The sequence below is a fragment of the Anabrus simplex genome, chromosome 8, assembly GCF_040414725.1.
Source record: "Anabrus simplex isolate iqAnaSimp1 chromosome 8, ASM4041472v1, whole genome shotgun sequence".
Taxonomy (NCBI): domain Eukaryota; kingdom Metazoa; phylum Arthropoda; class Insecta; order Orthoptera; family Tettigoniidae; genus Anabrus; species Anabrus simplex.
This window is the reverse complement of record NC_090272.1, coordinates 241,091,633-241,116,867: the sequence shown is the minus strand read 5'-3', so window position 1 is coordinate 241,116,867 and position 25,235 is coordinate 241,091,633. Positions and strand designations below refer to the sequence as shown.

General features: G+C 39.8%; 1 protein-coding gene across 1 annotated transcript in view; it reads right to left on the bottom strand.

Annotated features, from left to right (window-relative positions):
• Nak (Numb-associated kinase) overlaps positions 1–25,235 on the bottom strand; it is a 330,611-nt gene that overhangs the window by 251,457 nt on the left and 53,919 nt on the right. Inside the window, exons 2-3 of the mRNA XM_067152785.2 lie at positions 10,682–10,803; positions 10,406–10,539 (exon numbers count right to left, since the gene is read on the bottom strand). Of these exons, the coding sequence (XP_067008886.2) occupies positions 10,406–10,539; positions 10,682–10,803 (256 nt within the window). The remainder of the gene's footprint in view (positions 1–10,405; positions 10,540–10,681; positions 10,804–25,235) is intronic.

Genomic DNA, 25,235 nt, shown 5'->3' with positions numbered 1-25,235 from the left:
TCATTCCATCCATTTTTACACACTGTTGTTGTTAGACATTCCCTTGCTGTTTCTATTACAGTATCCCTGTATGTCCTTATTCTCTTTCTATACACTGAACCTGTTTACTGTCTATTGTTTGGAACTGATCATCAATCATATCCATTACTTCTAATTTCTTTGTCCTGGAGACTGTACATTTATTTGTCTGCAGACGGATTTTGCTTTCTCAATCCTAGGCCTAGAGGTGCTTAATTTATTACAGCTTAGTAGACTGTATAACTGAAAAATCCCCACAATACCCATACATACCTAACAGATTTCCTCAATTCAAAGTCAGTTATGATATAGTATATGTATAGCAGTGTTATTTGTAACTGCTAATCCCAAGCACAGAAGTCTAGTAAACACTTCCCATTCGTATTAGCTTCTATATCTTCCCACATTTACCAGTTACCTTCTCATATTCTTCAGTTGTATTTCTAATGCTCACATTGTAATCACCCAATAACACTAAGCATTGCTGTTTTCCCAGACTACGATATCACTCCGTGCTTCATAAAACTTGTTAACTTCATCCTCATCTGCCCCTCACATGGTAAATAGACATTTCTCGACCTAACTCCTCCTGAATATGCTCATGTCATTCGCTCATTTACGCACCTAACAGAAACTATGTTGCGTGCAATATTACTCCTGATGAAAAGTCCCCCTTACCTGAATATCATTAAGTCCGAACACATCCAGACGCGTCCTTTTTGCTGACTCAGCCAATTTCATTTATTTTTCCCCATAAGCCCCATTAACACTGATAGCAAATTCCAATCAGTTACTCCCACAGCTCAGTTCTGTGACTACTTAGACAGTTCCAGTAAGAATCCCCACTAACAGATTAGGGACCACTGGTGTACTGTATAGACCAAGGTGCCTGAGTACAAGGGGGGTGAGATGCCCACTCCTATTCCATAGCAAATGGTATCCCGACTCACAGGGCCACTTACTAGGCCACTCAGCCATTGCCCATGCTTCACAAACTAGGATGTGACTAAAGTAACCAACACCACGAACCTACCACCACCATCTCCCCTACAAAAGAAACTGCTGTAAATAGTTAATGGTTAGAAATACAAGAACTTTGTACGCTAGATGTAGTGAAATTTCAATGACCCCAAACTTTTAACTGGGTGAGCTAACCATGAAATGTTAAGAGTATGATACCAAGTAGGGAAAAAAACTTCAGTTAGAAAAAAATATATAAGCATTGAAATAATGCTGTTCAGAAAGCAGTTGAAAAACTTTGAGAAGAATCAAAGAACAGCCTAGAAGTGTAACCGAGTCAGATATTCAAGAAATCAAGGTTTTTGGTATGGGTCAAATCTTACATTCAATTGTAGCTTGTATTAAAATTGCTCTTTACACTATAAAGAAAATTGCAAAATTATTGTTAATCACTGACAAATCTACTATGATTGTATACATGAGAATTTTAGTGATGGGCTAAAAATGGTATACCAGTACGCTTGTAAGGTGTTTTTAGACTTAACAGAAGTGACAGCCATGGGAATATTGGAAAATGTGATGGAAAATTTAACAAGTCACTTTTAGAAATGGTTAAGTGAACAACAATATTTAGCTGCAGTTGAACGTGAATGAACTACTGTAATATTAAGTGTAAGAGATGGCTTCAAAAAGCTCCTGCAAGAGGAGTTTCCAAATGTTGTATTCTGGCATTGTGCAAACCATTGTCTTGAACTATCAATTCATAATACACAAGAACCTCGTTGATCCAAATCTCTGGTTTATCCGGATCGAAAATAATAAAAATTTTATTTTATTTGTATAGTATTTCTTTTACGGGGTCGACTCTTCTTGACTATCTTTTCCACCAAGGATAGTTAAGGACAGGATTTGGAAGTAATTCGGCCACAGTATATCAAAGGTACCATCCCAGCATTCGCCTGGAATTGAGAATGGGGAAACAGTATAAAACCATTCCCAGGACAGCCGAGGTGGGATTCGAACCCACACTCTTCTGAATGCAATGCACTACTAATTCACAGATGATGAGTTTGAAAATGAAACCGGCGCTCCATCAGAAGAAACAGTGACTCATGGAGAGGCAACAATGCAGCTGGACAAACTGATGGCCTAATAATAATAATAATAATAATAATAATAATAATAATAATAATAATAATAATAATAATAATAATAATAATAATAATAATAATCATAATAATAATAATAATAATAATAATAATAATATTTGCTTTACGCCCCACTACTTTCTTTTACGGTTTTCAGAGACGCCGAGGTGCCGGAATGTAGTCCCTCAGGGGTTCTTTTACGTGCCAGTAAATCTGACACGACGCTGACGTATTTGAGCATCTTCAAATACCACTGGACTGAGCCAGGATCGAACCTGCCAAGTTGGGGTCAGAATGCCAGCGCCTCAACACTCTGAGCCACTCAGCCCGGCGATGACCTATTTAGAATCCCAGACCGAGACCACACTGGCAGAACTGAGGTTAGTAAAACGTCTTCATGATCATCTGCATGCAAACGCTATGCAACAGGAAAAAACTCATACATTATTTAAGTGCATGAAACAGAGTCATAAACGTAAGAAAAGAGTTCTTATATTTTTTTGTACTGTACAATTGGAAAAAAGGTATTACTGTACAACTTATAACATGTACTGTATTTGCTTTTTACTTTTCTGGATTATCTGGATTTTCGATAATCCGGATCAGTTCTGGTCCCACTTAATCCAGATAAACAAGGTTCTTGTGTACTGATGAAGAAGTTGCATAATTTATCAATAAAAATGGTTGATGGACAAACCTTTACACTCTACAATGTTTCTCCCAAAAATACCATATACAGTAAAACCTGTCTTAACGGACACCTCTCACCGGTGGACACCCCTCATTGGCGGACGATTTTCTAGGTCCGTAATCAAATGCCAGGTTGTGTATGAGTAATTTACCCCTCTAATACGGACACCCTTTATTACGCACACGGACACACCATAGCCACGAGAAACTCCAATTAAACCTCTCCTAACGGACACTTTCTTTTTCAAAAAATTCTGTATTTGTGTCCTGTACAGTATGTATTCGCTTACTTTTTGCACAGCCAGTACTTCCAAGAATCACAGACACCGAAACTTTTGATCCTGGCTGTAAACGTTCTTGGAAGGCAACACTAAGCTACGCTATCACTTCCGGAAGTTGTGTGATCTGACATGCTCGACAGCCCTGGAATTCGTACCTTCACTGTCAGGTTACTTTTCATTGACTCGTGGGCTTTTGATGTATTCAATTTTACGTTAGTAAGTGTGTGTAAACATGGGTCCGAGGAAGTTTTTAACTTTAAAAGAAAAGGTAGGCATAATATACTATCATAAACGTGAGAAGTGTGGTGTGCGTAAACTGTCCGAAGTGTTTAAGATTGGAAAGACACAGGCAGCTGAAATTGTGAAAAAGCAAGAGGAACTAGTGAGAGAATGGCATTTAAATGGCAACGAACAGCGCATTAAACTGTTTCAAAGTGGTAGTGGAGCTCTCAATGACAAGGCAACGCTAGAGTGGTTAGCTAAAATAAGAAGTCAGAATGTCCCTGTCTCAGGACCAATGATACAAGCAAAAGCGTTAGAATTCGCGACAGAATTAGGTATTGGAGATTTCAAAGCCTCGAATGGCTGGCTAGAAAGATTCAGAAAGCGACATGGTATCAACTTCAGAGTGATTTGCGGAGAATCATCCAGTGTTAATATGGATATTGTTGACAACTGGCAAGAAAAAATACCTTCAATCATAGATGGGTATGCTCCAGAAAATATTTTGAATGCTGATGAAACTGGATTATTTTTCCGTGCTTTACCCGACAAAACTTTGTGTTTCAAAGGAAATCATTGTACTGGTGGAAAAGTTGCGAAAGAACGTCTTACGGTCTTGTTACGTGCAAGTATGAGTGGAGAAGGGGAGGAGCCCTTTGTGATAGGAAAAGCTGCAAAACCAAGGTGTTTTAAAAATATGGACGTTAAGAAGTTTGGCATTGAATGGAAAGCTGCACTCAGAACCAACAGACGGGCAGCAACCAACACAACAGTAGATAACAAATAACTTCCATTTACATAAAACATTATTTCTGCATCTACTGACATTTTCTGGCAAGGTTTCAGCCATTTTTATTACCTACCGGTGCTAAGGGCCACTTACAATTTTTCAACAGATGCTTCTGTCTCACTTGCTGATGAATTTCATCAGCGGCCTAGGAAAGATTGTATTCATGACAATCAAGTTTATGCTTGTGTTCATGCCCTCATGTCATTGGCTTTATATTATTACTACTTTGGTTTTCCACTAATATTTTATATGAACTGTTTTTAATTAGAATTTTAATAGAAGAAGTTTTAGTCTCTGACAAGATTATAGTTTAATCATAAGAGAGTTTTCCATTAGCATCTTTATATATTGTATCACTTTTCACATTTTTATGTTCCCAATTTTAATAACTGACTAAACTTTTAACTTCCACTTTTAATTTAGTTGTATTGTTGAAGATTGTGTTTAGGCTGAGGATGCCCTTAATTGAGGGCGAAACATGTCCCATGTAACTAAGAATCTATTTATGTAACCACTATAAGTGAAAATGTAAGTATTGAATAGGTGGAACAAATTAAAACACCTTTATTATTGTTGAACTAACCTCTGAAAGTCGAAAATCTAGGAGCTACAGGGGTTGCAGTTTATCTAGCAGGGACTAACGACATGGGAAGAAATAATGCAAGAGGAATGATCTCTTCCCTCAGATCGAGACTACAGGAGTTACATCACACCAATGCTGTGGTATTTTCTGTTCCTCACAGACATGATCTTCCGGCATGGTCTTGTGTTAACAAGGAGGTAAACAAGGTTAATGAACTTTTGAAAATATGTAGGCACTTCAAGAATGTAAAATATGTAGATATAAGTAATTTGGGAAGAAGATTTTATACCTGGCATGGTCTGCACCTAAATAGGTTGGGAAAAAGGTATGTTGTAAACAGTATAAAAGAGTTTGCTAATTCAAGATGCAGAATGTGTACCTGATCCCATTCCTCTAAAAAACTAGATAAAGTGACCGATATAGGTCGGTCTGTCATGCTAGAGTCGAGGAATGGTATTAATACTCATGGTAGTCTGTATAGGTTAGGTTCTTTTAAAACTGTATTGGGGAATAGTGTTAATGTGCAAGGTAGACAGACTAGGTTAGATTCTTATCAGATCACTAAAATCAATGAACCTGTAGAAACAAAAATATCTACTAGTAGGCCTATTGTGGAAAATGACATCCAAGATACTGATAGTGTCCAGGAAACAGAAATTGACAATAGTTTACTGACTATCCTGCAGGTTAATATTCAATGTGTCAGAAATAAAGTGTTAGAACTAGAACATTTCTGTAAAGCTGAAAAAATTGATGTGGTATGCATGTCAGAACATTGGCTCGTAGAAGATCAAGTTGAATTCTTTGTGCCCAGTGGGTATATTATGGCAGATATTATGTGTAGAAGTAATAAGAAGAATGGGGGTGCTGGAATTTCAGTCAGGGACTGTTTGAAATTTGTTAAGGTTGACTTAGGACAATACTGTGCAGAATTAGGAGAGTTTAGTTGTGTTAAAATAATACATCAGAATCTAATAATTGTAAGTTTGTACAGATCTCCAAAGGGCAGTGTGAAAGTATTTCTTGAGAATTTTGAAATAGTTATGAGAAAATTGTTAAAATTTAATACTAAAGTAGTTGTCTGTGGTGATTTTAATATAGAAATGGTAAAATCAGACGAACAGTCTTCAAGAATATTTCTTAACCTTTTAAGATCATTAAATTTAACCTGTACAAACAAAACACCCACACGCAATAATGCATGCATTGATAACTTTATTGTCAATTTCTCAAGAAGTATGTATAATGTCAAGCTCGTTGGAGGGTCTTTTGCTGATCATGAACCACTGGTACTTTCTTTTAGCACAAGAATTTGTCTTACACAGACAAAAGAACAAATAGGGAGCCTGACATTTCATAGATAAGAACACAGAAAGATTGTTGTATTAACTTATTCAGGGAAAAATTGAAGAAAGTAAAATGGAATTTTTTATACGAAAATCAAACTGACAAAGCGAAGGCTATTGAAACTTTCTTTAAAACTTATGTTGAATTGTGGCATTCTTGCTCCCCCATGGTAAAGGTCAATAATGTGCGCACAGTTAGGATTTAAAAACTTAACTGGTATTCTGATGAACTGACCCAAATAAGGGAAAGGATGTTGATTCTGTATAGAGTTTATAAAAATTCTTGGGTGCAAGAGAGTGCGCAGAAAGATGCTTATGAAGTATATCTCAGGTGTAAAATAATCTACAGAACTAAACTTGCGCATGAAAAAAAATTGGCATGTGAAACATACATTGAAAGTGCATCCAACAAATGCAAGGCAGCTTGGGATATTATAGCGCAAGAAAATACTCCTAATCATACACATGATATATTACTGAATCCAGATACTATGAATGATTACTTTTTGAACACAGTGAAAGAAATAGGTGATAAAGTTAATCCAACAGGTACATCTGCTATCATTGGGCCTGGTCCACATCAGTTAGGGGGACATACTTTCCAATGGGTTGACATTACGTCAAACGAAATCATAAAGATGGTCTCAAAATTATCTAATTCTAAAAGTATGGACTGTTATTGGCTGTCCAATTACATTATTAAACAAACAATACATCTGATTTGTGAACCACTAGCGTTTAGTATCAATAAATGTTTAAAGATTGGGTTTTTTCCGAATATGCTTAAAATTTTAAAAGTTATTCCGGTCTTCAAAAGTGGTGACAAACATCTTCCCCAAAATTACCGTGCAATCTCAATTGTTCCCATATTATCTAAAATAATTGAATCGGTTATTTATAGTCAACTTAGTAACTACTTTGAAAATCATGCCCTGTTGTCTAGTAATCAATATGGATTCCGACAGGGTAAAAGTACTACCTCTGCGGATCTGGAAATTGTCAATCAAACTTTAACAGCCTTTGAAAATAGGAAAATGGTTTCTCTGGTTTTATGTGATTTGAGTAAAGCATTTGACTGTATAGATCATGACAATTTGTTGGGAAAACTTCAGTATTATGGCATAAATAGTCCCACTTTGGATGTAATTAAGATGTATTTAAGTAACAGATGCCAGTTTGTTGCAATTAGAAATAGACATTCCACAGTGAAAGATGTTATTACAGGCATTCCACAAGGATCTGTACTTGGCCCATTTCTCTTTAATGTTGCTGTTAATGACCTACAACAAAATGTTATGTCACAATCAGTTGTATCATATGCACATGACACAACACTAATCAACATGCATCAGGACATATTAAATCTGCAAGAGATGTCACAAGAAGCTCTTAGGACTGCAGTGAAATGGTTTTCATCTAATAAACTACTCTGCAATGAGAATAAAACCCAACATATTCTGTTAGTATTGTCCAATAATATAGAAATTCAGTCAGTCAAGCTACTAGGTATTCATACTGATACCAAATTAAGCTGGGAAGTACATGTCAATCATGTCTGTAAAAAGGTATCACGGGTCTCATATCTTATGTGGAAATTGAGGGAATTAGTAACAGCAGACTATTTGAGAATGGCATATTTTGGACTTTTCCAGTCCCATATTTCATATGGGCTGCTATTGTGGGGACATTCATCTTATGTCCATAATGTATTGCTAATTCAGAAGAAGCTTGTTCGTATAATGTGTAAAGCTGGTTCTTCTGAGCACTGTTGTCCCCTTCTTATCAGGCTTAAAATATTAACAGTTATAAATCTGTATATTTTTATCTCATTATTGTATGTTAAAAACCATCTGAATGAATTTACCATCAGGGAAAACATCCATCAACACAATACTCGTAATAAGGGTAATATTGATGTCCCAAGGCATAGACTTGTGAAAACAGGTACAGGTAACTCACATAAAGTAAATAGTATAATATTTTTTAATAAACAGGATGTGTCCATCAATAATTTTAAAGGAAAACTGTATAACTGGATGTTGGAAAACCCATTTTATGACGTAAAGGAATTCTTAGAAATGGAAACTGTTAATATTGACTTAATAACTGTATATAGATAGTAGAAATAATACTGTAGTATTGGATGACAAAACCTATTTCATGTAAATGATCAATGGTGAATAAATATTCTTATTCTTACAACAGGAGGTGCTCACACGCAAACCAGGAGCAGATATTGTATATGTTGGAAACTGCACGCTGCATGTCAAGCCTCCCAATAGCTCAGTTGGCAGGGGTGCACTGGCAGTTGTGATAGTGGACGATGCTCAATGGTTCGAATCCCAAACAAGTATTTTTTATTTATTTTGCTACCAATTGCCTGGGACGTGGACTTGTTTATTTGGCGCTGCAATGAGCTATATGTACTGTTGCCAAGAGAGCTATTGTACTAAACACGGGGGGATGCATAAAACTAAGACGCAAGGAACCGGTGAATTACCCAGTACAATGAGGTGCAATTGTGACACTACTCCATTCCACTGTAAGCTTCACAGACATCGCAGAACCCTTGAAAATGCTGAACACAGTCTCTGGTGTACCATTGGGACCATCATATACTGCTGGACCACGGGCTATAAGCCTGGGGAATACAGACATGATGCATTGTAATTTGTTTTTAATCTGTCCGTCCACATAAAGATCAGCTCTACTGACAGGTAAAAATTGGTAATAACAATGTCAGCAAAACCTAGGCACCATACTCTTACTTTGCATGGGATTTTATGATCCCTGAATAGAAGTATTAGCTATATCTAACATTCCTCACGTTCAATTACACATACGTATGATGAATATTACAAAGATGATGATTACAAGTGAGAAACGGGTAGTATGTCACTGAAAAAAGAAATTATGAGTGTTACACACCCACAACCAATACCAGAAGTAAACAAAACTATGACCATTTTTAGAAGTATGCATGCACTCAAAAGCAGTTCACTGACCTGTAATTGATATTATTAATCCAATTTACAGATCAGAATAAAATAAAACAATATGCCTATATGCAAAAATTTACAATGTTAAAGGTAAGCTCAGCAGACAAAAAATTAGTCACCCCTGAAGAAATCATTACAAACATCATTTCATATCGTGTAACTCCGCCTCTTGACTTGATTCGGTTAGAAAGTGAGTCCACAAGGTTGTTGCAGGTATGTCGCATCCAGGTTAGATCACTCTGAGGATTTGATCGCGCAATTCCACCAAATTGCGGGGATGCTGATGTCTGCGTTTTACCTGCTGTTCCATGTCCCATAAATTTTCAAGGGGGTTGTTCAAGTCAGATGATTTTACAGGCCAATTGAGACGTAGTAAGGTGGGGGAGAATTCATAAAAACAGTCACATATGAGTCCAACCTGTCATCTTACTCACCATGCAGATGTTAACTGAAAGGCAACACCTGATCATCCAGAATGTTTAAATAAACATGCTGGTTCGTGTTAGTGGTCACCTCAGTGAGCAAGCCCAATCTATGATACGAAGAACACCTCCCAAAACATCACAGACCCACCTCCGGTTTGAACCTGACCTTGCACACATCTAGGATGAAATGCTTCATTTGGCTTTTGGTGCAATGGATGATGTTGATCGTTGGAATACAGGCAAAAATGTGATTCGTCAGACACATTACGTTCCGCCAGTCAGCTACTGTCCACGTTCAATGAATTCTAGCCCATTGAAGATGCACAGCTTTACATGCCCATGTGAGCAACGGCCTCTTGCGAGGTGCATGCAGTTTTCGTCACAATGTTCTCTCTCTAACAGGTTGGGATGCAGCTTCATTCACTGACTGCAGCAATTAATGTCGGGTTTGGAAGCGATTTTGATTCACAAGCCGTGAAATACGTCTCTGGTCCCGCTCAAGTAGGATCTTTTAACGACCACAATTCGCCACGTGTAGTGGACTACTCCTAATAGACACGCTGAGCAGTCCACTATGAAGCACGAACAAATCCAGCAATTTCACACACCATATGGCCATGGGCATGGCCAAAAATGATTGCCACATTTTGCCACTCTGTCACATCCTTACATCTACCCATGTTGACGTACACTGTCTCACTGGTCGCTACTGCCTTATGCTCACGTACAGGCAGTGCGCTCGTTTGCTGCACCATCTGTGCAGACTTAATGATCCATCTCTGTGTGCGCACTAAGGTGACTAATTTTTTGTCCGGTGAACTTAGAATCACTCTCCGTATACTTGGAAAAGATCACAGTGACAACTGTCTTATAATGAGTAAGTTGGCTCATGTTCATGCTAAGATCTGATGCAATCACAACTCTTATATAAAGCATACCTTACCTCCCATTCATCATTTGTAGGACGTGCGTTTTACAGTATGGCATCAGTAACAGTACTTCATACACTCCATTTCCTGTGTGGGTTAGACTGGAGTCAACGTAGCCAATTATGTTCTTGTGTCCGCTTAAATTGCTCTAAAAATAGTGATGACAAATCATGCAACACTGATCATACACTATTAATTAATTGTTGTTCACAAATATTATGGCAAATATACAAAAATAATACAACTACATCTAATGAATTAAGTATTCTGGCAATATGTAAATTACTTACAGCAATCTGTATCTCTCTCTTGGAGACATTAAGGTCATGCTCATTATTAACATACATGCGTTTCAATGCATAGCGAGCATTTCCACTGTTAGCCTTGACTAAGAATACAACTGCAAACCCGCCTGTAGAATAGAAATCTCATGTTAATATATTGAATTACTGTGTTGTTACTGGCAAGAACAGCAATAAGTTACAGCACATATAATCACAACTATAAATACAGAATCAAGTGAAAAAGAATATGAAGGACAAAGGATACACAACATTTTCAAGAAATTTTCCTAGAAAGAATTTCAATTTCTGATGAAAATAAATCTTCCATAAGTGCACTTTGCAATTTTGATGGCATAAATCTGTAGATCATAGGAATACCTATACTGACTGAACATATGCTATGCTGTGCTGAAAAGGAAACCTCTACATCAAGTCCCAAGTTTCAGGAATGTTACCAACATCTCCGGTATCAATTGTCTCAGTGATGGAGAGTTCATAAAGAAGCTACTGAGATTTCTAGAGCTGAACAAACACCATCAAGTCAAGCAGAGCATGAGGTACCTCATGATAGTAGCAACGTCATCGTGATGAATGGTGACATGAAATGTAATACATCTGGATATATTTCAACAACCTTCAGATTATATTTTCCTGTTTAATGTCTTGATCTGCAATGTACTCTTACAGGAATAAATGTATGGAGATACATCCTATTCAATAGCTTTCACTAGAAGCATTAAGCTGTTCAACATCACACTCAGTCTACGATTTTCTTTCAACGTTCTGTATGCTCAAACCCTAAAATAGCCATTTCTGTAACTTCAGTATATTTCTGTGCTTGGCAATACCTAAGAGATGGGTGTGAAATACACTTCAAGTTCAACACAGTTACAGGTCCTTTAATTTTAAATGTAAAATCACATTTTCTTATTCATCCTCCTCCGTCCCTTTATCGAGGGAGCTCTTGGGTCAGGCTGTGAATCACTTACCTCCATCCACTTCTCACACCTCCCTGGAGACACAAAAGATGTGCGTTGTTTCTGGGGTACTCTGTAGATTATTGTTCCGACCCACTTCAACACTTCATATGTGGGCTACTAGCTCATGTACCCATGCTTTGCTACGGAATCCTACATTGCGTATGGAATTGTATGTAACGTACTACACACGTTACATAAAAAGAAGTTCATTTTTAATCCTGTAATGTCAACCTTAACAAGTGTTATGGTTCTTTTTAGGAAATTCCACCCTTACAATACCAAATCAATTTGGGAATTTAGTATTGTAAAAGTGGAATCACAATTTAAGTAGGCCTAAGATTTTATTACATCGCATTGCTCTTAAGTATTACCCAAGAAACCCACAGGGAGGACACCATAGGTCTTTCCTCACATGAAGTCTGGGTTAGGCTGCCTGGTGGCCATGATTGTTAGGGCATGAAGTATATATGGTCTGACATCATGGTCTGGTTGGTCGAGAAAAGTTTCACCATCAGAATGTTGCCAATAATTATTAAATTAATGTTGTATGGTCTACCTTTTTCAATACCATATTATGCAATATTATTGAATTACATTACTAAACTAGGGACTAGTTTCAGCCTTGGCTGGCCATATTCAGCCTTAATGTAATACATCTAATAACTAAACAAATGTAAAAACACACAATTGACATTAAAATCTGGGATGAACTAAGTGTAATGTAAATTGTGGCAGAGCCAGAAATCGAACCCGGGTCTCCGTGGGTGGCGGCTAATCACGCTAACTACTCCACAGAAGCGGACTACAACTGAAATGTAATTTTAAAAATCATGAGTAACTTTCACCAGTGCTATGTGTAAGCTCTAGTAAACTCTATTATGCTTCTGCTAAGCCTTCGCGAAACATAGGTTGAAGATTGAATGTGGTGCAGCTAGAACGATGTCACAGAGGCTAGACATACAAGATGGCACAGCTTGGATGATGTCATAGCGTGTTTTACAAGGCTGCAAAGACTATCTTTACAAGACCAGGCCAGTGAAAAGACCGTTGGTCTGGATTTGGTGAGGTTCGGTTTGTAACCGCTGTGCTGGGGGGGGCAAGCAAAGGGAGTCTGGGGTGCATAAGCTCTAGCATCTCATCTAGAGTCTTTCTAAATTGTGACAAAAAGTAAGGTTAAGGGCGCATGCCACGACAATTTCAAATCACGCGGTTTTCTAATTTTCAACGAGGGTGGTAGCCTTGTGGGCACACATGATGCAGGTTCTATTGCAGGCAACAGAAAATAGTCTTCATGACCGCTGACCCGGCTGACCAAAGCTGGCGAATAGCAACATATAAAATGTTCACAAATCTGAGACTTATAGTACCTCCGTTTTAAATCTTCTATATAAGTAAGAATACTGCTATAGAGCATCCAGCGTTAAGAAAAGACTACAGGCCTTATGGGCTTTTACTTCTGTTGGTGTTACCCACTTTAGTTCTACATGTATATAAACATTATAATGAATTCCTATCAAAATGTATACTTTTTCTTATGAAACAAGGATTGGTTGTGCCATACAATACTAAATAAGACGTAAAATCATTTTGATATCTTTGAGTTTATCCTTTTAAATATCGTATATGCGGTTCAGTACACGGAACAGCCGGCCATGCTTGTCGCATTGCGCGCCACATTTCAGCGTGTAGTGCGGAAGTGTGTACAGTAGACAACACGTGTAATAACTCAGCTTAACCACTGCGAATCAACATTGGTGAGGTCAGTGCGGCATGTTTCCCTTTTTGTGTGTGTCACTCATTACAGTGATTGGTTATGTAAGGGAGATATTCGGCAGAGTGAAGTGATCGTCTTCCTGGGGCGCATGTTTTGTTATAAATACAGTATATTGTGTTTCATTTTTCGTGTATTGCATTGCTTTTGGTTGTGTGTATCGTGTATAGTTTTTGTCTGTTTAGTATTTTTTATATAATCAGTCAGCGAGTAATACATTTAAATTATAGCTGAACATGTGAAAATGATAAGTAGTGAAGTTGTCAGGAGAAAGGAACGGCAAATGGTGCTTAATTCATTTTCATATTTGAAAACAAAGCATCCAGGACGAAGTGTAAACTGGGTAGTAGATAAAGCCGCAAAGTGTTTAGGAATTTCGAAGACTTCCGTCTTCAAAATAAGGAAGGAAGCCAGCGAAGGGCACTCCAGAGTCCCAGCAAGAAGCGGGAAAGGAAACAGTTAATTCTCAGTAATTCCAGACTCATTAAATACCATGATTTTGTCAGAAGTGGAATACGGCGCACTGTTCATGAATTCTATTTTAGAGATGAACCACCAACTCTGAACACAATCCTCACTTCCGAAAAACAGCAACTCCGAACTACCTGATTTTAAGAAATCATACGAATAGGTCATTCAGCATTCCGTATTTTATGTTGCGGAAGAATATTTAAGTTATCGTATTTTGTGATAAACATAAAGCCCTTGCATCTGTTGTCACTTACGAGTAAATTTATCTGAAATGAGCTGAAGGATACATCACCGAGACAGAGATATCTCGCCGTCAGCTTCCTGTGTTGTAACCACACAGTATATGCCTTAATAATGAAATGTTTCTGGGGGCTAATAGACTCAGCACTGCGCTCCCTTAAAGCAACAACGATCATGAAACTTTCTCAGATATAAGAAACAAGACAATCATTTCGGTTTCTGGATATGCATATTATTATTATTATTATTATTATTATTATTATTATTATTATTATTATTATTTAGTTCGCATCCCTGCATGTTCAAACTCTTCCTCTATTTCGAATGATACAGTCAGTGGGCTATTATCCTTAGAAACGTTATGGCAAAACGAAATTTCATTAATGACTGGAGATAATCTGGCATTTATATTATTATTAGTCTTGCAACAGCTGTACCAAGCGTTGTATAATTTTATGTCATGACTGTATTTCGCAAGCAGTGTCCGAGCCGCACTGAGTGAGCGAGTATGGCAACAGTGGAAGGCAGCTGGCCCATAAGGCCTGTAGTCTTTTCTTAACTCTGGATGCTCTATAGGGGCAGCTTAGTGAGTCCCTGACAAACATATAGGAAGGATCTCTCCTCTGCGGTACCGAGGTATCGTTTCACGTCATTTTTATTTTTTCACCCGGTAAACTCGACGGGAAACTGCCAGATAATAACTGAACATTTTTGAGAACATATTTCTATGTAAATTACGAATTCTCTTGTTCCTACTTTAAAGTTTTGTACTTCTAAAAACATCACCTCTAATAGTCTCTCTCTTTTTTATGAAACAATTGCATATTTATACTAAGCATTATTGCCAATTAGCCCAGTTGTAGAAATTTAAGATATAGGAACATTGTAATTTTATTATTTTTCAGATGAAATATGAAAAGATACCATATAGATCAACATAGAAATACTGTGATACATTTGACACGAGTACAGAAAGCGTTGTAATCGCAGCTTTTTTACCAGTCCACTGTGAACAGCGACCAACAGCAATTTTCTATAGACCTGAGCACTGCAATGGTGGGAGCTAATATCCCCCTGCATAAACTGGAGCATCTTCAAACTTCAACAAGCTGCTGGGAGCAATCACCAAGTTGGAGAAGAGTGGCTTTCCCCTGGTGGAGTCAATTAGGGTTGTGGAAGAAATCAGGAGAAGTTTTGACTGAACATCTGGAAATGTAGCCGCTGTCAGCAAAAATTTCCATACAAGTTCTGCAGCAGAATCCATGATGGAAAGCGACTGTAAAAGTAGCCAGGGTGCTACGAGGTGAGGTAGATGAACCAGCTGAACTAAAACCAGATGAAGTGGCTTCATTGAAGTTTTGTCCAATCACTTCCTGTGATGTTGAGAGATCTTTCTCTTAGTACAAAACATTCTTACCCGACAGGAGAATAAGATTGTTACCGGAAAACATTGAAAAGTTGCTTGTTGTAAATTCCTTATAGTAATTGAGTGTGTTATTGAATTATAAGAATTTTTTCATGCCTATTTTACATGTTAGTGCTTTTACACTGACTGACAGAGCAAATGCAACACCAAGAAGGAGTGGTCAGAACTTTATGCCAATTGCAGGGTAGACTGACGTCACTGAGGTATGCTCATGATGTGAAATGCGCCGCTGTGCTGCGCACGTAGCGAACGATAAATGGGACACGGCGTTGGCGAATGGCCCACTTCGTACCGTGATTTCTCAGCCGACAGTCATTGTAGAACGTGTTGTCGTGTGCCACAGGACACATGTATAGCTAAGAATGCCAGGCCGCCGTCAACGGAGGCATTTCCAGCAGACAGACGACTTTACGAGGGGTATGGTGATCGGGCTGAGAAGGGCAGCTCGGTCGCTTCGTCAAATCGCAGCCGATACCCATAGGGATGTGTCCACGGTGCAGCGCCTGTGGCGAAGATGGTTGGCGCAGGGACATGTGGCACGTGCGAGGGGTCCAGGCGCAGCCCGAGTGACGTCAGCACGCGAGGATCGGCGCATCCGCCGCCAAGCGGTGGCAGCCCCGCACGCCACGTCAACCGCCATTCTTCAGCATGTGCAAGACACCCTGGCTGTTCCAGTATCGACCAGAACAATTTCCCGTCGATTGGTTGAAGGAGGCCTGCACTCCCGGCGTCCGCTCAGAAGACTACCACTGACTCCACAGCATAGACGTGCACGCCTGGCATGGCGCCGGGCTAGAGCGACTTGGATGAGGGAATGGCGGAACGTCGTGTTTTCCGATGAGTCACGCTTCTGTTCTGTCAGTGATAGTCATCGCAGACGAGTGTGGCGTCGGCATGGAGAAAGGTCAAATCCGGCAGTAACTGTGGAGCGCCCTACCGCTAGACAACGCGGCATCATGGTTTGGGGCGCTATTGCGTATGATTCCACGTCACCTCTAGTGCGTATTCAAGGCACGTTAAATGCCCACCGCCACGTGCAGCATGTGCTGCGGCCGGTGGCACTCCCGTACCTTCAGGGGCTGCCCAATGCTCTGTTTCAGCAGGATAATGCCCGCCCACACACTGCTCGCATCTCCCAACAGGCTCTACGAGGTGTACAGATGCTTCCGTGGCCAGCGTACTCTCCGGATCTCTCACCAATCGAACACGTGTGGGATCTCATTGGACGCCGTTTGCAAACTCTGCCCCAGCCTCGTACGGACGACCAACTGTGGCAAATGGTTGACAGAGAATGGAGAACCATCCCTCAGGACACCATCCGCACTCTTATTGACTCTGTACCTCGACGTGTTTCTGCGTGCATCGCCGCTCGCGGTGGTCCTACATCCTACTGAGTCAATGCCGTGCGCATTGTGTAACCTGCATATCGGTTTGAAATGAACATCAATTATTCTTCCGTGCCGACTCTGTTTTTTCCCCAACTTTCATCCCTTTCGAACCACTCCTCCTTGGTGTTGCATTTGCTCTGTCAGTCAGTGTACATGCCTATTTTGGCTAATTTAAGAGCCTATATGTCTGCCTATTTTAAATGTTTTTAGTGCCTATAATTCTTATCTCTACTGACAGGATAATTTCTTCCTGCAATCTTTCTACATGTCTTACGCAATCTCCCCAAGTGGAAGCTATAATGCTTGTCAACATCTGCTCTTCAGCAGTTTAACCTAGAGCGGTGTCAATATCTCAAAAACAGCTGGTAAGATTTAAAATGAATTTTGTCTTGCCCTTGTATAACAAATGACATTATTCATTTTTCCATTTCAGCCTAAGGAGCTATATTAAACCACCAATATTTACTATGGTAGGTTATTGAGATCAGGGTTTTCCTTGCCTAAATTTACGAGTAGTTAACAGGCAGCTACCCAGCATTGGTATCATTTCTCCAGAAAGACGTTCTGTTCAGTGAAGCACAGCCCTCCTGTTAAACAAGGAGAGTTCTATTCTGCCAAAGTGCTACATAGTAACTGTATCCCCAGCCAGCATCAAAGCAATCGGAAAATCTTTGAAACACGGTCTTATGTATCCTCTAACCTTGCAGGCCCATCCTCTAAGTGATGCAGGTGCTCTTCTCTAAAACAACAACAACAACAACAACAACAACAATAATAATAATAATAATAATAATAATAATAATAATAATAATGTTATTTGCCTTATGTCCCATTCACTACTTTTACAGTTTTCAGATATGCTGAGGTGCTGGAATTTAGCCCTGCATTAGTTCTTTTACATGCCAGTAAATCTACTGACACGAGGCTGAAGTATTTCAACCCCTTCAGATAACACCAGAATGAGCCAGAATCGAATCTGCCAAGTTTGGGTCAGAAGGCCAGCGCCTCAACCATCTGAGCCTCTCAGCCCAACTTCCCTAAAACAAGTGTTGCCCCAAATACTTGCTCCCCATGCCAACTTCAGCGTATCCTAATATATAAAGCAGTATGCACTAGGAATGTGACAAGTCAAATACTTGAGTCAACTCGAGTAACTCATCTTGTGAAAGAGCCAAGTGAGGGAACCTGAATGCATTTCTTATTCACATTTATCAATTTTATTTTTATTATTTTTTTTCTAGCAGTTTAACATCTAACTAATACATCAGAGGTTTTCAGCGATGCAAGAATGGAAAAACGCTGGGAATGGGAAGGTAGCAGCTGTGGCCTTGTGTGAAAATGGGAAGCAGACTTTATTCGAATACATGCTATGATTGTGAATATACATATTGTCCATTTGAGGTATAGAAATGAAAGCAATCATTTTCACAGCATTGAAATACTAATAATGTAGTTTCTACCAGAAATAATATACATGTTAAATTAACTCTGTCTGGCAGTTGAAGAAAAAAAGGTTTAATAAATAAGAAAACCAAAATTCTATATTCTTCCCAAATGAATGTAAACTAAACAGTAGAAATGTGATTCATTACTTAGGTCTGAATGTCATCAATGAACTTAAACTGGACCCACAAGCCGTACTTGACAAGATGCGAAACAAGATTGACACCCTTGTTAGCTCACCATTGCTGCAATCTGACCAGAAATTTTCAATTGTAAATAGTTCAATACCACCTACTCCTATTTACCCACTCCAAGTTACTCCGCTAAACAAAATACCTCAAACTTTTCTATCAGATGCAGATAAAATATTAAAGAGTGGAACTAAAGAATTATTACAACTACCAGCAGACATTCCGGATCACATGGTGTACACCGAAAGGAAGTATAAAGTCCTCTGTTTGTTTCGCGCCACTTGGGAAGCCAAACTACAGTATATTAATATCTGTAATAAATTATCGCTTGCAAATAACGGCTACATTAATGCAACTAGGAACTTGCAGCAAGAACATACAATTTGGCGTACAATTTGTTTGCAAGATCTAGGCGTAGAAATGAATGATCAAGTTATGTCCAAAAGCAGCCATCTTCCTAACGTAAGGAAGGTCTGACAGATACTACGATACGGAGAAGTTCTGTCATGGACGAAGCTGCCACACAAAGGAAAGGGCGTTGCACTCTTCCAGGAATACACGCTAGGGAACAAATGGACAAGAGATCATCAAGGCTTATCCTGTGCAGAACGGAGAGAGGCCATTAAGATGACAGTGAATGTGTGCGCAGTTCGCTCCGTGCCGGGAAGGTCCCAGGACAATACCCTCTGTCAGCACTGTCACAGAGAGCACGAAACCCTTGCCCATGTCCCGGCTGCCTGTCCTCATGGGGAGGTATTGAGAAATTCCCGCCATCATACAATACTACACATGATTGTGACCTTGCTGAGGGATCATGGTTTCACAGTGCACGAAGTTGTCTCTGGCCTAGCTACCGGCGGGAGTAACAGGCGTATTGACATGATAGCCTTTCAACCACCTAGCAAACAAGGACTAATCTTAGATCCCACAATACGCTCGGAGACGCACGTTGGCCAGGCCGAAGATGTGGACACTGAAAAGAAGTCGATTTACCAGCCAACCGTAAACTACGTAGGTGGTTTGAAAAGTTCTCGGAATGTACTAGAATTAAGTATCTTACCTCGGTGAAACTGCTTTTATTTTTCAACACAGTCTCCCTGTAGGCTAATGCATTTGGTCCAGCGATGTTCCAATGCCTTGATCCCATCTTGAAAATGAGATTCCTCTAGGCCTGAAAAATACCTCTCCAATTCGGCTGTCAGTTCCTCCCTTGTAGAAAATCTCCGTCCACCGAGGAAAATTTTCAGCTTGGGGAATAGATGAAAGTCTGATGGTGCCAAATCAGGTGAATAAGGTGGATGTGGCACAATTCGTACCCCAGTTCATGAAGTTTTGCCATGGCAATAACACTTGTGTGCGGCGGAGCATTGTCCTGATGAAAGATGACCTTTTTCCTTGCCAAACCAGGCCTTGTTTCGCATATCTTTTCCTGTAGTTGGTCTAGGAGGTTTGCATAGTATTACCCCGCAATTGTTTGGCCAGTAGGAAGATAATCTATCAGCAGAATGCCTTTTGCATCCCAGAAAACTGAGGCCATGATCTTTCCGGCCGAACGCACCGCCTTTGCTTTCTTTGGTGGTGGTGAATCAGCATGTTTCCACTGCTTTGACTGCTGTTTTGTCTCTGGGGTTATACCTTTCTATACAAAGTATTTAATCACTGCTCGAATCTCAGTTTTTTCCATTGTCACAAATCACAACGTGGGAACAACAACAAAAAGTCGTCACTACCACACTCCTGCAGCTAGAGCACTGACACGCCACGTGTTCACTCACAAAGGATGTGTGATTATTGCGCGGGAACCTCGTTGCTCTAGCACTGACATCCAGCGGTGATTCCGAGAACTTTTCAAACCGTCCTCGTACTTTGAAGATAAATATCACCTAGACAATATTTCCGTCCATGGACTCATGATCGGAGCTCGAGGCACAATCCAAAAATTTCTTGTACAACTATGGGATTCTCTCGGTCTCAACCGGACACGACTTCACGACAACGCTATCGCCACAATACGAGGTTCAGTAACCATACTCCGCAATCATATATATAACATTTGAGGAACCAACCCTACATCATGCCATTTCCCAAATTCATTGCAAATTTATTCCTGAGACTTGTGGTGGTTATTTCTATCTGGCACACTAGCAAACTCACCAGTAACTTAGAAGATAAAATACTGTGTAGTCGACATACTTTGTTCTTGTGGCAACTGTTGTAACCAAGGTTGAGATTTACAAAACACAACTTTATTATTCGCTTCAAATGCAAAATACACTATTTACACAAATAAAACTGAAATTTAACTTGAAGCAAAATGAATTAGGAATCTTGAGAAAGAGTCTATCTTCTGTACACTATATACAAGTTTACAGTATTTACATCCACTTCTATCTCGAAAAGATAGTCCTTGATATGAAAAGTCGATAGTCGAAAACTATCAGAAGTACTGACATATATGTTTTGGAAAGTCCTTCCTTGCTGAGTTCATAAAAGCAAGTTTAATGTTGGAAGAATTCTTACTTGGCGAAACCAAGGGAGCTTGCATAAATTAGGGAAATATAACGGTATGTAATAGTATGACTGGATATGGGCAGCGGAAGAGGAGCGGTGACCAGAGGTGAGACCTCGTACTGCCAGAAATTCAGTCCACCTGGCCGAAGCACATTTTCACGAGGAGTAGCCTCCGTGCTCGACGTAGGGTGTATTCTGGAGCTGGACACCGGGGCAAGTGGGCATCTGGACAGGCTGGGAGTTCCTCTTTATAGTACACACACGATGGTTCAGGCACGCGCACTGAGGGCTGCGCGTCGAGACTAGAAGAATGACACTTGGCGCGCGTGTAGCTGGCTGGCAAAGCGAGAAGGGAGCGCCGGACATACAACAGCAACCTCCTCACGGGGGAAGTTGTATTAATAATAAAATACTGAAACTAAAGAATACCTGTGTCATTCATCCACAGAGGGAGCTCCTTAAAGCAGTAATGAGAGCTAAGGAATCCATGTACTAGTGATGTAAAGAGCTGAATTGTCATCTTGTTGAACTTGAGTCAACTAGTCACTTTTTGCTGAAACTTCCTTCTTTTCTTTCACTGCTTCTCTCACCTTTTCACTCCACCAAGGTGTCTCCTTTTCTTTCAATCATGTCGATGTTCTCTCTCAACCACTCTCTGGCCCGCTTACAAATATCTCTTTAAAGTTGGACTACTTCCTACTTCCGTAACTGGAATGTGTTGTTTCAGTCTCTCCAGAAACTCTTCCTGTACTTTCTTATCTTTCAATTTCCATGCTTTTATTTTACTAGCTCTTATCTCCTTTAACATTTTCACTACCAAGCACATTTACAAGTAAACTTTTACGGATTCTATTAACCCATGAACAATACTGAAGAGTGTTTATTTAAACTGGCAACAATACAACAATATTAAGGTTTCAATGTTGAGATTTTAATGGGTTACCCTTTAAATGTTGTGTTATAGAAAGGAATACCTTTCATTCCAGTTTGGAATTTCAGGCGTTTTTATGGCGCTAAAATCACCACAACCTTTTCACACATGGAAAATTAACGTCGGATTCAAGTAAGTGAATTATCACAAATGCTTATAAATATTTTTTATTTTATTTTATGCTGGATGTGTACTCCAGAAACGTGATCCTATTATGCTGTGATAAAATCTTACTGAAATACTGGTCTTGCCTCTTGCTGTGAAAAGAGAATTAGAGCCGTTACCGTATGGTAACAGTGTTTATTTCATTGTTTGTGTCACAAACATTTTTTTGGTATTGTTGTTTTATTTTATGCGGATGATTTTGACAGAATTTCTAATAAATTTAACAAAATAAAAAAATTCAGCAGTTCATGGGTTCGTCATCGGTAGTTACTCGTTTCCGAGTTTACAGATTTTCTGGCAAAGCTCACTTCAATTCACAGCAGTTTGTGTTTAAACTTCCGGTGACTGTACAGGCCAATTCTTACGTAGAACATACGTCCACACATCGTACAGCTGAGGGACGGGAGAGATCTTGGCTGGGTTTGACAAAGTTTGCGTTCCGGTCACTTAATATCTTCATGTCTGTGGTGTTCTTGTCTGAAACGTTGAACTGAGGCACAGACACTTTGCTGCAAAAGTAAACGGTTCTTGGTGTTTCCCAGGTTTGTGGGTTTATTTCTGCCATTTTTATGGTTTGTTTCAGTTGGTCTTTGAAACGTCTCAGGGGGGAACCCCGTGGTCTTGAACTGGAACTAAGTTCACCACAGATGTTCATGGGTTAATGGAATGTATGTATATCTATCCTTTAGCCACATTTCCTGATAGGGAGTCAAGATAAGGCGCGATATTTTACAGAATGTTTACGGCCGCATGCCCTTCCGGATTCCACTCTCATCTGAGAAGATAATGAAGATGAAACGAACCGGGTAGGGAAGTGGAAGGAATCAGATGTGGCCTACGAACAGGAACTGTCCTGGCATTTGGTTGGAAGTGAATAAACTAGAGATGTTGATCGATAAAAAAATTTGATTGGTTAACCAAATGGCTTTAATCGATTAATTGGCCAATTGATCGAATTTTAATAGGTTCCACACACTATAACTTCGAGAAAAACACCTGGCACAGAACATTTTTATAATTTGATATTGCAGGCCAAGGGCTCTTTTCAGGATCAGAATTCAGGACAGGTGTCTGTGCGAAATCGGTACAAGTCACTCCAGGTAGAACAACAGAGGGAAGATGAGGGACAGGGAACTGTTGCTGAGATGCATGGAAGTAGGAGGAAGGGAAGAGGTAGGAAAGGGAAATGTAGAGTAGAGGACAGGAAAAGACAGGTGGAACAGGGTCATGGGAAGGAGAAAAGGGAGGAGGAAGTAGCTTCTGCAGCTATCAGGAAAGATAGGGCTGACCAGGAGGGGAGGGGATCAAATGAGGTGGGTAGGGTTGAGGCTCTGGTCATGGGGGATTCCATCGTTAGACACGTGGGGAAAGTGTGTGGAGGAAAGGGAACCAGGGTAGAATGTTATCCAGGAATTAGGTTGAGGCAGATGTTGAGGAAAGTAGAAGAGAGGGAGGAGGGGAAGGAGAAGGTGGTAGTGTTTCACGTTGGTACCAACAACGTAAGGCAAGCTGATATAAGTACCAACATAGTTGGAGATGTGTGGGATCTGGTAAATGCAGCACGGGTGAAGTTTAAGAAAGCGGAGATTGTTATTAGTGGAATACTGTGTAGGAGGGATACTGACTGGAGGGTGATTGGGGATTTAAATGAGACTATGGAGTGGGTATGTGGGAAACTGGGAGTGAAATTTCTAGATCCGAATGGGTGGGTAGGAGATAGGGATCTGCGCTCGGATGGCCTTCATTTAAACCGCAGTGGTACGTATAAGTTAGGAAATTTGTTTGGAAGGGTAATAGGGAGGTACATTCAGGGAAACGGGATGGCCTAGGGAGCGGTGATAAGGGAACAGGGAACTGGAAATCAAGTAGGGATGACATAAAATTGTTAGTGCTGAACTGTAGAAGTATTGTAAAGAAAGGAATAGAATTAAGTAATTTAATAACCAATTACGACACGAAAGCTTTCAAAGTGGGGATTCCATTTGATCTAATGGACAGGGTATATGAAGAGGAATTCTGGCCGAAAGGGATTACAATCAAACGTTTTCAATTTCGATCCTTTCGCCCCATGCGAGACAATGGACGCTCCTTCGAATAAATCGGAAAATAAAATAGTTGAAGGAAGAAACCAAAACTTAAAAGACGCTTCAAGAAGTCTAAGAATCATGATGTGGAATATACAAGGGCTAAAAGGTGCAATGAATATGAGCCCGGAAAACTTTCTATTAGGGTACGATATAGCAATTTTATTGGAAACATTCGTCACTGACGACTGGCAACACCCAGACTTCTATGGTTTTCATCTTACAGCTAGACAGGGAGAAAAAGGAAGACCTTCTGAGGGGATAACTATCCTCATAAAACCACACCTAACCCCAATATTATCAACAAGGCAACAGAACCATACCCTACTACTGGAAATAGGCGGTCTCGTAATTATAGCCGCTTACTTCCAACCGAACATAACAGCTATCGACATAATGGACGAGCTAGGCCAAATGATCACTCAGAGCAAGCAAGATAAACCAATAATTATAGCAGGTGACCTTAACTGCAGACTGGACATTCCGAATTACAAAGCAAAGCTAGTCCTCGAGAAACTGGAAGAAGAAGGCTTCATCCTGCTAAACAACCCCACTATCCCTACATACATCTCACATAATGGAAAGAGCACAATAGATATTGCACTTACGAAAGGACCAATAACAGGCATCATGACTACAATATGGACAACAAACCAAGCCGTGATTAGGAAACACTTACCAATTGAAATACGTATCCAAGGGGAGTGGGAAAAACTACAGAAAAAGACAATTCACCCCCTTTCAAGGAAAATAGATGTTGAGAAAGTTAAAGAAATGCTAGATTCAACTACACATCTAGATACATTAATAGATAATTCAAAATTGGATGATGCAACAGGAATAATAGAAGAAATCCTACAGAAGGCCGCCATTCCGCGGGCCACAAGAAGAACAAAGATATGGTTTGATAGTGAGTGCTATAGGCTGAGGAGGGAGACCCTAGACAAATTGCAACAATT